This window comes from Acartia tonsa, chromosome 1, assembly GCF_053477335.1.
Source record: "Acartia tonsa isolate MP-2025a chromosome 1, ASM5347733v1, whole genome shotgun sequence".
Lineage (NCBI taxonomy): Eukaryota > Metazoa > Arthropoda > Copepoda > Calanoida > Acartiidae > Acartia > Acartia tonsa.
In genome coordinates, this window is record NC_137260.1 from 40,184,794 (window position 1) to 40,200,185 (window position 15,392).

Genomic DNA, 15,392 nt, shown 5'->3' on the forward strand with positions numbered 1-15,392 from the left:
ATAAAGGTATCAGCAAATAAACAAAAAATATCTAAAATGCTATATTTCCTGATATTTATGTGTATATAATGAACCACACAAGATTTTATATAAATACCATCGTATATTTATTTTTATTAAATACTATGTAGCTATTGTGCTCCAAGAATATAGTGGCTCTACATTCGAGGAGGCAGGAAAACGGCCTAAAACCATCTTCATAAAATAAGGAACTTAATCGGTTGAATATTTAGCGATATCTCAGAGAACAAACAAAAACCTTACTATACTATATATATTTAACTAGAGGCTACACCCCTGTATATTAGGGATTCTGTATTGAAGGGATGGGAAGGGGTTTGAAAAATAGCCTAAAACCTATCCTGAACCTATGCAAAGCTTCCTTAAAATGAAGAACTCAATCGGTTAAGTAGTTATTGAAATCATAAGCTTCAGACAAAAAAACTTACTACTTTATATAATAGGATTTAGGTCACTGTCTTAAAATACTAAAATAGGATTTCAAAAAAATTTAACATTCACACTTTATTCCTGAATTAATGTGTTTGATTTGAGAATCATTAATCTTATAATTTCCTAATGAGCCTTTTCAGGGACAGGACATATTTCAATAACGGTTTTAACATATATTTTATTTCTAACCCCTAAACAAAATATTTTTTTTGTGATTATGTATTTTATGTATTTGCGAAAAATTCATCATTGCTTGGCTAAAATCATAATTTTATGGTACGTTCAACCTGTATAATGTATAAAAACTCAACAGCTTTTTTTAGGTCAATATCATAGTATTCTTTAATTGCCGCAATTCTATTGGCTTGTACACTTTTATGTGTGTTTACATATCAATGAAGAAGTATATAGTATTCAAATGGTCATGATTTACATATATGAATATTATGACAGGAGAATTCTTGTCGTAAATTTTGGTTGTTACTTTAGTCCTTACTTGTTAGTCAGTACTTTCGTCCAGTAAGAGAGGAGAAGATGGAGTAAAAGGGGTGGAATTAGTATAAAGGAAGGAAATTAAGTTATTTTTACAGACAAAAAGAAAGATGCAATTGCGGAGAACCCATCAATTATACGAACACAGTAATAGTGTCTGACTGATTATGACGTAACAAAAAAATTAGCCAATGAAAGGCCGTTATTGAACTATGGTAAACTTTATAAAGGCCTCTCATTGGCTAATTTTTTTTTGTTACGTCATAAATGGTCAGACACTATTACCGTGTTCCAATTATACAGTAGCTTTGTTAATAAAAAACATTAATAATGTTTATCCATATCCAAGCACGCTTCAACCTTATGTCCACTAATTAACACTTTTTCAATTTAGCTTTTTTAAGTAAGTCAGGAACAAAAACCATAGAAAATTTATAGTAGAAAGTTTTAAATTTAAGATATTCTTCTCACTTTAAATATAGTTGCGGCTTAATCCCTAGCATCTAGGAGCTATGCTTACGGCGGATATGGAAAGCATAAAACATTACTGGGAACTTTGTTAAACTTATATGAAATGGAAAACTCATTTGGTTCAGTTCAAGCTACAGACAAAAAAAGCTTACTACTTCCTATAATAAGATAAAACATAAATTTTGAGTTCTAAAATGCAGTAGACCCATTCATTTATGTGTTAATTAACAGCCATTCTTTGTAAATGTTTCTATGTATTTCCTTTTCTTTTATAAATTAAAATTTAAACTAGTTGATAATCACCTCATATGATCTTAGTGAGGAGAGGAATCATTTAAAATGTTTGGTTGGCATTCAACTCCACATATGTGATATACATTATCAAATTATCAGAACTGCAAATTGTTTCTATGCTCTGCTAACGTCATGAAATACCCCCTTTAATTCATTTTATTTTTTTACAGATCTAAAGGGATACAAATTGATAAATGGGTGTACACTGTACATCCTTAATGATGAAATACAAAATTACCCACTATATTGGCTGAAACGTTACAAATCAAAAGCCAACGAATAATACAACGTTATTATAAAGTGTTGGTTAAGTAACAGTCCCTTGCTAATTCATCTCTTTGCAAATATCATTGTGTGTGGATGTAAAATTATGCGGAAGGGAATGCACACAAAAAAATATTTAACTAAGATCAGATACAAGTAGGGATAGATTCAGATTTAGGTCTTTGATTAATGTACTCACTTTTGGTTCAGCTACAAAGGGATAGTTAAATACAGGAATTTTTAGCAGGCTGAAAACTGCAAGGATAATATAACGGTCGATAAATTGATATACATCCTCAATGATGTTAAACAAAATTTACTTTTATTATAGCATTGTTAGTTGAACATTTTTGGTACTCTACTTTTGGAACCAAAATAAATAAAAGTACCCAAAGTTTTATGGGTAACGAATGAAATATTATTGTTATTAAAACATTTGGTACAAGTCTATAAATCAATGTACAATCCCTCCTCTCGCTATCACAGTCCTTACTAAGCTAGAATAACGCCCATTAAAACTTATTTTTTAAACGCTCATTTTCTTAAGTTTGCCTTTCTCTTTGTCCCTACTAGCTTAAACACATTATCACCTAGATCTTAACTTTTTAGAGGATTTTTTGTTTATTAGTACACTGCCTTGATTCATTATAAGTTTCTTTAAATCAAATCCTTCTTTGTTTCAGTTGTTACAAAAAGTATAACATTCTAATTTTTAAATAAGAAGTACTTTAAAATCTAGTGACTATGTTTTATTGGCAGCACTGGCAGTGGCGACGGTTACAGCTACGGCTACAGAATAAAGAAAAGGATTGGCTAAACTGTTTAAGTATACAGTAGTTGATTTATTAGAAAAATCTAAGGAAATAAGTACAGATAAAAGAAATTTTGTAATATTACCAGACCGACTAGATTAATATCCAATTATTGTAAAGTTAGAATAGTGTACTAAGCTATTACTCAGATTATATAACAGCAATTTCAATGGTTTATAACGGTATTTCAATAATGACTATACGTTGATATGTTACAGCGCAAACGATACAGTGCATAATGAATGTACAAATACTGGAAACGAATATTAGCAACCTGAAATCTAAAACTCTGGTAAAATTAACCACAATTAAATTACACAATTAAAGTGTAACCAATACTCAATTAAATTTCAATAAGGACACTTATGGTAGCAAGTAACAAGAATGATAATATTTCACAAGATTCACAGCATAAATAGGTCAAATTAGCTTATATTATATTACTAGCAGCTGTGCTTGTAGCATCTACAGGAGCGAGAGCAGTAGAATAGCCTAAAACTATTCCCAAAACTTCAATTTTCCAAAAATATAGCCTAAAACCATAATGGGACCTATAAAATCCTTTTCTAAAATAGAGATCTCAATAGGTTCTGAGGTTAGCAAGATAATAAGAGGCAAACATGAATAACAGTCTAATGTTAAGCTACATATGAGTTCTTCTTCTTAATTTATCAATTTTTTGTTACTCTATAAACAAACAGACAGACGTAGAGTATTTCTTATAGAGTAGCTGCACTACAATTGATAATATCCTGGGAATTTTTACACCTATGTATATATCCAAGTCGCTGATTTTTATAAAATCTCAGATTATTAAAGTAATAGATGTTTCAAGATTTCAAAAATTTATTTTGGTATTTTTCTTTTTACTTTTTTTATACTAGCGGCTTCGCCCCTAGCCTCTAGGGGCTTTGCCCCAAGAGGTGATAAAAAAAATTAAGGCGAAATTCGTTAAAGGACCAAGGAAATCTTAAGCAAAAAAAAAAAAAAATGGAGGGTTTTTTTTTGTTTTTGGGGGGTTTGGGGTGTCCCACCCCCCAAGAAAATAGCTTAAAACCACCACAGGACCAATAGGTATATACCCTGAAGAGTAGAATCCGATCGGTTCAGTGGTTACCGAGATCTTAAGGGACAGACAGACAGACAGACAGACGGATAGACAGACATCGTTCTACTTTGTATTATAGATAAAACAGTTAAAAATGTCTAAATAATAAAATCAATACTGTTGGCACATTATTTACGAAAAAAACATTTTTCTGCATGAGGTCTCAGATTTTGATAAAAACTTCCAGTCCCCTTCATTTGGTCATAAAACTAAGGGCTGGGTGATTTTTAACCTTTTTAATCCATTTAAAGTCCGATTTTTCGCGCATTTTCTCACTGTGGTGTTTTCACAATGAAAAAAAGGCAATTTTTCATGATTTTAAAGTTTAAAATTTTTACATTAATTTTCAACTTACAGACATGTTTTATATATCAAATTAATCCCCCAGATGGGTACAATATAGAATTTGTCTTTAAAATCACAAAAATCATGAATTACAGGGTGTCCCAAGAAAAATGTCAAAACAGGTTTTTTAAACTTTTGACACTGTCAGGAAACGAAGTTTGCCCATTTCTTGCCTTGAGAGTGAATATCATCCATTTTACAACACATATGAAGTAAATTTGGCGTGGTAACTCCAAATTTGGACACCTGAGAAATTTTTGAAACACCCTGTAAAAGTGATTTTTGCGTCTGTAGAGCTAAAAATTGGTCCAAATTGATTATTTTTTTCAAATTAGCATACAAAGTATCTAAGTGTGTTAGGCCATAGTGTTTTCTGACCAGATTACAATTTTTATATTTTTTGGACACCCTGTATTTTCAAAAAAATGAGAAATTTTTTTTTTGTTTTTTTAAAATTTTTTTTATTTTTTTAAGTTACCTAAAACTGTCATATAGATACAGATTTTGACTAATAACAATAATATTTGCCTATTTTACAAATTTACACACTTTTGGGACACCCTGTGCATGTTTTTAAAAAATGGTGGTTTTTGCCCCTTTTTGGGGGGAATGAGTCGTTTTAGGGCCAGAGACTATTTCTTCATTTTTGTACAACTTTTTAAGGCACATAATTTGTTATTTATACATCAACCGCCTCCGGCGAACCGTTTTGCCGTTATTCACCGCCAAAGGCGGAATTTTGACCTTTTTTACCGTTCTCGAGGTTTTAACGGGCATTTTTGGTAAGAAGGCGTTGATTTATCAAAATCACTCTAAAGTACTTTTATTTAGGCAATTTTATTTACTAAATTTCATGTTAAGTAAAAATTTTTGTGCATCTAACCGTTTTTCGTCAAGATGGATTTTAATTGTTAAAACAAGTGAATGAAGTGAATATAATATTAATAATTGATATAACATTAGTAATAAAAGAAACATAAATCACGTCCATTTAAAATTCCTTTTGACAAAAAATGGGTTGGATATACAAAAAATTTTATTTCACCTGAAATTTAGTAAATAAAATAGCCTAGATAAAAGTACTTCAGAGTGATTTTGATAAATCAACGCCTTCTTACCAAAAATGCCCGTTAAAACCTCGAGAACGGTAAAAAAGGTCAAAATTCCGCCTTTGGCGGTGAATAACGGCAAAACGGTTCGCCGGAGGCGGTTGATGTATAAATAACAAATTATGTGCCTTAAAAAGTTGTACAAAAATGAAGAAATAGTCTCTGGCCCTAAAACGACTCCTTCCCCCCAAAAAGGGGCAAAAACCACCATTTTTTAAAAACATGCACAGGGTGTCCCAAAAGTGTGTAAATTTGTAAAATAGGCAAATATTATTGTTATTAGTCAAAATCTGTATCTATATGACAGTTTTAGGTAACTTAAAAAAACAAAAAAAATTTAAAAAAAACAAAAAAAAATTTTCTCATTTTTTTGAAAATACAGGGTGTCCAAAAATATAAAAATTGTAATCTGGTCAGAAAACACTATGGCCTAACACACTTAGATACTTTGTATGCTAATTTGAAAAAAATAATCAATTTGGACCAATTTTTAGCTCTACAGACGCAAAAATCACTTTTACAGGGTGTTTCAAAAATTTCTCAGGTGTCCAAATTTGGAGTTACCACGCCAAATTTACTTCATATGTGTTGTAAAATGGATGATATTCACTCTCAAGGCAAGAAATGGGCAAACTTCGTTTCCTGACAGTGTCAAAAGTTTAAAAAACCTGTTTTGACATTTTTCTTGGGACACCCTGTAATTCATGATTTTTGTGATTTTAAAGACAAATTCTATATTGTACCCATCTGGGGGATTAATTTGATATATAAAACATGTCTGTAAGTTGAAAATTAATGTAAAAATTTTAAACTTTAAAATCATGAAAAATTGCCTTTTTTTCATTGTGAAAACACCACAGTGAGAAAATGCGCGAAAAATCGGACTTTAAATGGATTAAAAAGGTTAAAAATCACCCAGCCCTTAGTTTTATGACCAAATGAAGGGGACTGGAAGTTTTTATCAAAATCTGAGACCTCATGCAGAAAAATGTTTTTTTCGTAAATAATGTGCCTGTTGTTAAAACATAACCATGCAACTTTTATTATTCTCTTTAGATAATAGGACAATAGAAAGACAAACTTAACAAGATGTCTTATTCTAAAACTCTTTTATAACAGCTGTAAAATGACAGAAGAATATAGTGAGTGTTTTTCATCACACAGTAGGTGACTTATGATTTCACTTTAATTTTAGTAATACAGAATGTCTTTTCCAGTATGGCTTCGAAACCAATTTATATCCTCTTGATTATTACCTGGTTCTGATTGAAAAATCATGTAGCGTATCGCATTTCAGACAATTATCCACTAATATTGAAATTAAAATCTTATAATTAATACCAAACTGTTGGACAATGCCTTGGGCTTCTTGGGGCCAACACAACTGATATTAATCTATAAATTTAGTCCAATTTTACGTCTTAATATCAAAGTTTGAAGTTTTCTTCTACTATTAATTTCGCTACTTGTGGACATGAATGTATTTAGATATATTTCCTGAACTACCACTTTCTTTAATTTTCTTTCATTTATTTTAATTAGTTTTTTAACACAATTACATATAAAGATATGTAATGAGATAATTAATTTCAACATACATACGTATTTTAAGTGCATATTAACATGTAGAATTAATTTTAAAATCCATTCCTAATTTTGCTGGAAAATTTAAGTTTTGCAGGGCTCAATCCTTAAGAAGAAGTTTATACGTTAACTTATTTTAAGTCCAAATAATTTAAATGTTCTAGGAATGTATGGCTAGAAAAATAGCATAAACAATTTCAAGACCTAAATCTGAAAATGAACGGGGCCTATGTGAAGTTTCCGTACCCAATCAGGCGACAATAACTACCAAAACTTAGCTCTTTTAATTTGTGAAATCAAATGTCTAGAAATAAATTACGTTGCCTCTAATTCATTGTATAACACTAAATCATTTAATGTATAAAACTTTTTAAAGAATCCAACCTTAGATGCGAAAATTTGTTATTTTGATGAAGCAAGAGAGAGAGATTCCCTGTAATATATTATTTCATATTCTTAAATTCGCTACAGGGACAGAGATAGAACTTTTGAAAAAGCTACAATTTGGTGAATATTAAGTTTCTAGATGAACACTTTCTAAGTGACATGTTCATGTCATTTATACGTTTATGCAATGCTTCAGATTAATAAATGTTTTTTTTTCAGAATTAACCCATTAGTGCCGAGCGCCACTTTTATGGGCCGATCGAGCTGAAAGTTTCAGGGAAGCTTTATAATGGTCAAAACGGAATTTTTTTGTTTTGCTCTAGTGGCGTGCACAGGAAAGTTGCAAAAAAACCGGTTCGGCTCGGCCATAAATACCAACCAGGCATTATTACCCGTTTTTGGTGCTTTCCCCCGGCGTTAAAACCCGGTTTTCCTGTAAAAACCCGGTTATTTTGACCAAAAATCGAAAAATGTAATTTTTGAACGACAAAAGTGAGATGAACACTTTTTAGAACTTTGATACGATCCGTAATTGAAAACTACACAACCTCATGTAATCTATAGAGCTACAAGTATAATACAAAGCGATTTATTTCAAATTTCGTGTTTAGCCGGCGATTTCGGGTAAAAAAACCCTGTTTTGTTGTTGTTGTCAAAAAAGATCTATTAGTGAAACCGGGTAATAAAAATTTCAGACTCCAAATGGAAATGCCGAACCGGGCCTATATAGGGCGTAAAAAAACGATAAAAAAATCATATAAAAAATAATAATTTAAATAAAACGAATTCACAAATAGATGTACTTGTCAATAAACTTTAGATTTAACGAAAAAAATCAGCGACTTTACTATAAAAACAAAAAAGTTAGATGGGGTATTTTGAATTTTCATGATTTTCAAACTTTGTTGATCTATACCGGCAAACGGAAGTAAGCAAAACTGCCTGCTCCAGGGGGAAATGAAAGCCAGGGTGGTAGAGGGGGGATTCATACTGAGAATGATGCAATTATGAAGCCGGAAACCGTTTTTTTTTACATTTTCTGGAACCGGGTTTTAAAACCCCGTTCGGCACTAATGGGTTAAAACTATTTTAAATTATTTTTTATAACCTCCCTGTAATGTAAAATTTGTCACACAGTGCATTAATATATAGATTTTATTTCCTCAATGATCACTTGTATGATTTATCAAATGCTATCAAGTTATATAGCTTGTATATTTAGAAGGGTTCTTTTTTTCTATAAATCTCTTCCCCAGGACGGAATTAATACCATAAAAAAACCTAGTTTTTACCACTTTTATGGTAAAATTTTACCAGCCTATACGATTTAAAAGGTGGTAAAATTTTACCGTAATCGTGGTAAAAACACTTTTAGTGGTACTTTCTCACGCTTTTTACCATCGATTTTTACCACAATTATCGGTAAAATTTTACCAGATTTCCGGTAAAATATTACCATTTTAGGACGCAAATTTATACCAGATTTTGACCAATTTTTACCACTTTTTTGGTAAAATTTACCGCAAATTTCTGGTAGATTTTACCGAAAAAGTGGTAAAACTGTTCAACACCTGGTAATATTTTTGCCCTAAACTGGTAAAATTTTACCAGAAATAGGGTAAATATGGTAAAAATTTACCAATAATTGTGGTAAAAACGGGTGGTAAAAATCACGAGAAAGTGGTAAAAAACGACCTTAATTATAGAAAAACCTCGCTTGTACACAAAACGCAAAAATAAAAAAAAAATTGTTTTCATTATTATCTTTATTGATTGAAACAACACTTAAACATATTTTTCTTGATTCTACTGCTCTGGCCGCGAAAACTGTTGCGCAACCTCCTGGATTTGCTGGGCACCGGCCCCATTCGACCTCGGTATCACTGATATTCAACCTGGAATAAAATTGCTCATTAGTTAATTAGATAATTACAGGGATATAAAGGGATAAGACAATGGCTGATAAATTGATGTTCATCTCTAATGATGATACACATCGTTACCCCTTCTGTAGATTACAATAAGTGATTGAAATGTTAGGACACTCAACTTAATGAACCAACCAATAAAAAATCAATAAAAGTACCCAAGGTTGTTAGGCCAAAGAATAAGAAAATGTTATTTGAAAACTTTGGGGGCTAGTGTAATTTACAGCCCAATGTCCCATCCCTCCCTACTAAATATCTAATCTATAATACAAAGTAGAACGATGTCTGTCCGTCCGTCTGTCCGTCCGTCCGTCCGTCCCAAAGATAAAGCCTATACTCGCTGTTTACGCAAATGTGTCAGAACTTCCCCCCCCCCCTTACTCTCACACCTAAATTTTTTCTTTTGAAAGCAAAAATAAAAGTGTGTAGGTTCGACTCCCCCTCTCCCCCCTCATTCATTTCCTACAGGCATCTTGACACGTGGCAAAAAAATCAGCAAACTTATCTAACTAAACATCTTTGAAAACGCAGAACGAGAAAAAATAAAGGGAAAGCTTACCTGGAAAACATAAGCAGTAACAACATCCCTGGCTAACAAGAACATGCTGTGTCCATACTACTCGGCATCATAACAGGGAACCCGATCTTGTCTGCCTCCGCCTTCAAGGTGTCCAGGCTCTGGTCCTCTCCGTGGTAACCGTGGATTACAGGTACGTTAGCGGCTTCCATGATCATCTAAAAAACAGGTTAAATATTAGAAAAATTGTAACGACAGACTTCTTTTAAATACACAGTTGCTTTTCCTAGAGCCTACTTGTGTTTCGTCTTAAAAGAGGATGGTTGGAGGGTTTTTACCAATGAAAATATTCGAGGTCATTTTTCCAAGAAGCGGTGTCATACCCCCCCCCCCCCCCCGCCAAAAAAACAGCATAAACATTCCCTGAAAATTATGGAAGACCAGAAGATTGAGATCGTACAGGACAAATGAACAGACATCCTGTTACTCCGGTATAGTATAGAGTGTTATTTTTTTCTACTTGAAATCAACCAAAATAAGTTCCTGAGTAGCTACTCTATCATTTACCTTAGATGTAGACTTGATACCCATATCTCTAATGGCAGTGGACGGTGGACCAACAAATATAACTCCTTTCTCCTGATAAAAAAAAAAATTTAAATTAAAAGGTAGGTATCATTCTTATTAATATAATATTACATTCTTGAAATTAACCAGAAAAAAACGTAAGCAGTACAGTGGCGTGCACAGGGTTTTTACGGGAAGGGATGTAATCTTAGAGGTTTTTAAAAAACGGGGGGGGGGGGGAATCTACATAATTTTAATTTTAAGGGGTGTGTTGTCAACCCCATTCCTCACACTAATGACCGTGGACAAGATAATGAACGAAATATACATATATAAATCCCCAAATATATTGAACAAAACAACACCTTAGATTAGTTCAGACACTGCTAGTTTGAATGAACCAATCAAGATTTAAAGTTGTGAGCTAACGTGTTTATAAAACTTTGGGTACCAGTATAACTTCCAGTCTAATATCCACTCCCTCCCTGCAGTCAAATGGAAAATATTACCTGTCCAGGGATATAAAATACACGTGGATATTATTAATGACATATCATGGAAATTTGTTGTCATGAATTTAGGTTCCTAACATGGACTTCATATATTGGTCAGATCGTTTACCCAGAAGGAGGTAAGGGGGTGTTGTAAGGGAGGAATAAGGGTGTATCTTTATTTTAGCCCGCTGTGAGTACCGCTTTATTAGAGTACATGAAAAACTGGTGTAACATCCAGGTAATAATATATCCATTTACCCAAGAATCTTAAGGGATAAGACAATGGTCGACAAATTGATGTACTGTACATGTACAACCCCATTGATGATACACAAAATTACCCCTTACATAGATTACCTTTTGTGGTTGATACGTTTGGACACTCAACTTAATGTACCAACCAATCAGGGATCACTTAATCCCCAAAGTTGTTAAGCCAACGAATAAGAATACGTTATTATAAAAGTTTGGGGACACGTGTAGTTAACAGCCCATTGTCCCCTCCCTCCCTGCATTTACCTGGCAAAGATTAGCAAACTCGACATTCTCGGAGAGAAATCCATAGCCAGGATGTACAGCATCGGAGCCGGTTTCCGCCGCAACCTAAGATAATACAGTGTATGGTCAATAGTAACTAAGCCCCTAGAGGCCTCTAGGGGCACTTGAGTTAGTGGTGAGTTGAAATAGATCCCAACATTTTTTTATTTTAGTTTCAATAGAAAAAGTAAAAAAAATCCATCTTAAGGCTTAAATATGATCAGAAAATAGAATAAAACCAACTCAGGACCTATGTGATGCCTACCTAAAATAGAGAACCCAATCGGATCAGTAGTTATTTAGAAAAAAAGTCTTACTGCTTTATATAATAGGATGATGCATATAAGAGTTATTTTAAATCTTAATAGGTAGATTCTTCCAAGTTTCAATTTAAATTATCAATCACACCATTAAGCAAAAAACAACACCCATTTTTTTTGCAATGTGAAAGGTGTGGGGAGGGGGGGGGGGGGGGCTGGGAAAGAGCCGACCCACTACCTTGAATTTTAATTTTTCAAAGTTTTTAAAAAATAAAATTTTTGGGGTAATTTTTCTTAGGCCTATAAAAAAATCCATGTATAAATTAAAACCTTTCCGAGACATACAATAAGCTTCAATGTAGAGGAGAGACGTGTACGTACGCTAGATATTTCGCTACAAACGAAGACAAACAAACATCCTGTTACTTTTATTTAAGGATTATTTTAATCAATCAATTCTTGTAATGTAAGTTAGCAAATTTGGAAATTACACTAATATATTTTGTTTATATACTAAATTGTTTAAAGTAAAAAGGTTCTTTGTCTTTAGCTTAAGATTTCGATAACTACTAAACCGATTGAGTTCTCCTTTATAGGTAGGAAAGCTTCTCATATGACACGGAATGGTTTTAGACTATATTTCTGTCCCCTATCTATCCTTTTTAATACAGAGCCCCTAAATGCTAGGGCCGCAGCCGCTAGCAATATCTAAACTAATCTTAAAATTTAAAATTTTACCTTGGTGGAGGGGATCTACCACCCCCTCTGCCACCACGTCCTCTGAAACCACCCCTGTCCCCTCCACGGTCTCTGCCTCTAAAGCCACCCTTATCACCTCCCCTTCCTCTAGAGCCACCTCTGTTATTTTTAAATGTTTTCATTTTGAAAAAAAAAAATTCGATGATTTTTAGTAAGTATTTTGGAAGATTAATTTTAAATTTTTTTATCTTAGGTACTGCTGTTTTATTAGCGCAGCAACTTTATAACAAAACTGTACGTCAGTCCATGGCGAAATTACAAAAAATGCATTGCTTTTAAACGTTACATTTAATAAATAGGCCTACCTAAAGATTTTCTAACTTTTACTTTTTAAAACAAAAACTTTCCTAGAGTAATGTGGGGGGCTGCGTCTTTCATACCTATCCCCGCCCCCACCCCGGCCTCTACCTCTGTAAGAACTGCGCCCCCTATCACCTCCGCCTCCACGTCCCCTGCCTCGTCCCCGGGATATTTCCACTCTCAGCCGTTCACCGGCATATAATGTACCGTTCATTTCCTTAAAAAATAAAGTGAAGTAAAAATAACTTCAAGACCTGAAGTTTGTTTAATAACAATAAGGTAAAAATAAATCAAAACAATTCCCTATAACTTAAAAATACCTCCTACCCTTGTGGAATATTCTAAACCCTTCTTGATCTCCCTAAACCTAACTAAAAGCAGTAGTGAAAGTTTCAAACAAAAAATTCAAGTAATGAAAAGGTGAAGGCAAGCCTTGACTTTTAAGGGGGTGGCAACACCCAGCCATTTTGTTGTAAAGAAACCAAAATATTGTTTGTATTATTATACAGATCTACAAAGATAAATATAAGCTGCGAAACTTTTCTGTAACTTACTTCTTCAACTGCCCCCTATGTTTCAAATGCTGATCTGAGGTCTTGTTTCTTTACAATCTAAATAAAAGAATTTGTTATAATCAAAAACTATAGGTATGAAACTAAAAAAATACGACAAAAGTAGAAACCTTATACTTTTTAGCTAGACCAAAATAATCAGTAGGTAACAAGTTTGAAATAGATAGGACAATTCCTACATGCTTGAATTAATGATAATAGCTATGAGTTTCGTCCATACAGACCGGCCATCCAACACTAATTATAGAAAAGCTTCGCGTTTACAAAAAACATAATTCCCTTCCACAAAATAACAATGATAACGTTTATGAGAGTAAAGCTCTCAAATAAGACAGTGGGACAAACGGAATTTTGTTGGTAAAACTTCAAGGATTTTAAGGGATAAGGCAATCCCCGATAAATTGATCCACATCATTAATGATTATTAACAAAATTACATCTTTATAATTATAATTTTTTTTTCAATTTTTTTCAATTTTTAACCCCTCCCCCCCCCCCCCCCCCGACTACCGACGAACAAGTATTTTAGGTTAGGTTAGGTTTTAGGCTAGGGAGCCGAGCGCTGCGGCTAGGCAGGCAAGGATAATACCACCTACTCTAATGAATGTAGAATATACGTGGATATTACGACAGGGGGAAAAAATTGTCGTTATTTTAGCTTGCTAACATGAAATTCGTTTATTGGTCAGTTTGTTCAACCAGTAGTAGGGTAAGGATTGGGTTTAAAGAAGGGGGGTATCTTTATTTTAGCCAGCTGTGAGCATCTCCTTATCAGAGTAAATGAAAATGTGGTACAACATCCCAGTAATAATATATCGATTATTTTTATAAACTTTAATGGAAAAAACATTAAAAAAATAATATACCTGTCTAGCTAACACTCTGGTAAGGGTTTCCATAGTCTTAAACCACTCCCGGATTAATTCTTCCCATAAAGTTAGTCCACTCAAAACCTAAAACAAACGAACTTATTTTGACAAGTAGAAAAGTTGGTGGAAAAATAATTCATCTAAATTAATGAAGCAAAAATTCGTCCCCAAACTTCATTTTTAATTCTTGATACAGATTTTAAAGGGTGGGGCTTAAAGGGTGTTAACTCCACTCAACCCGTAAAACCCCTTATTTGTTTCCCTTCAAAATTAAAAAAAAATATATTAGATTACCAACCTCAAACCTTTGAAATCCCTCATTTTATCCCTCTTAAAATTAAAAGCTTGACGTACAATCAACCATTGGTTGTCTTTAGGACGATTGGCAAATAGATCTGATTCCTGTACTGTAGAACAAATAAAACATTATGGAATGGATATAGAATATACGTGGATATTGATGACAGTGGAAAAATTGAAGTCAATTTAGGTTGCTAACATGAAACTCATTCAATGGTCAGTTTGTTTATCCAGTAGGACGGGACGGAATGGAGTAAAGGGGGCGAATTAGGGTTATCGTCATTTTAGCCCACTGGGAGTTTTACTTTATTAGAGAAAATAAAAATCTAGTGTAACATCCAAGTAATAAAATATCTATTTCTGCAGGTTATCTTAATTATAGTATAGCTAACATTACCTCTAGAAACTGATCCCAAAGTTCACAGGACACAACAACATAGAGATTAGCCTTGATCCATGTGACAATGAGGGTCTGGAAGATGGCCTGGGTCAACCTTCCTCCAAGGGTGTCCTCCCTGATAAGCATAGATAACTATTAACTAAAGATCTAAGAACAAATTAAATATAAATAGGCTATTTTTATTTAAGTGTGTAGGTAGGTATAAAGTATACTTTTTATCTAAAAATGGTATTTTTGTCTCTGATTTTATTTATCGCGTCGTATTATAGACAGCTTTCCGCGACTGGTAAAATGAGAAATTTTCAGATCAATAGCAATTTTGTTAGCCCCGAGGGGCCAAAGGACTGGCCTAACAAAGCTGGTATTGATAATATAATTTCTAGACTATTGTTCATAGAAAATTGTCTGTAATACGTAATTTTTCAGTATGGCCCAGAACCATTTTTAATCCAGGGGATATTTATCGGTTTCAAAGCCATACTGGAAACTCTTTGTTTTCAAATTTTTCAATATTGAAAAAAAAATTTCTAAGAGGATAATACCAAAAAAACAATTTAATGGACATTTTAT

The 15,392-nt window shown here is 33.1% G+C and overlaps 1 protein-coding gene across 1 annotated transcript; it reads right to left on the reverse strand.

The window, feature by feature from the left end:
* Window positions 1-9,067: 9,067 nt before the first annotated feature.
* LOC145319429 (uncharacterized) lies at window positions 9,068-14,203 on the reverse strand. The gene is made up of 8 exons (XM_080161570.1): window positions 14,120-14,203; window positions 13,236-13,292; window positions 12,729-12,898; window positions 12,361-12,480; window positions 11,345-11,428; window positions 10,332-10,403; window positions 9,807-9,982; window positions 9,068-9,214 (listed from the first exon to the last, which is right to left on the reverse strand). The coding sequence occupies exons 3-7, from the start codon at window positions 12,893-12,895 to the stop codon at window positions 9,979-9,981; spliced, it is 447 nt and encodes a 148-aa protein (XP_080017696.1). The 5' UTR covers window positions 12,896-12,898; window positions 13,236-13,292; window positions 14,120-14,203; the 3' UTR covers window positions 9,068-9,214; window positions 9,807-9,978.
* Window positions 14,204-15,392: the final 1,189 nt, after the last annotated feature.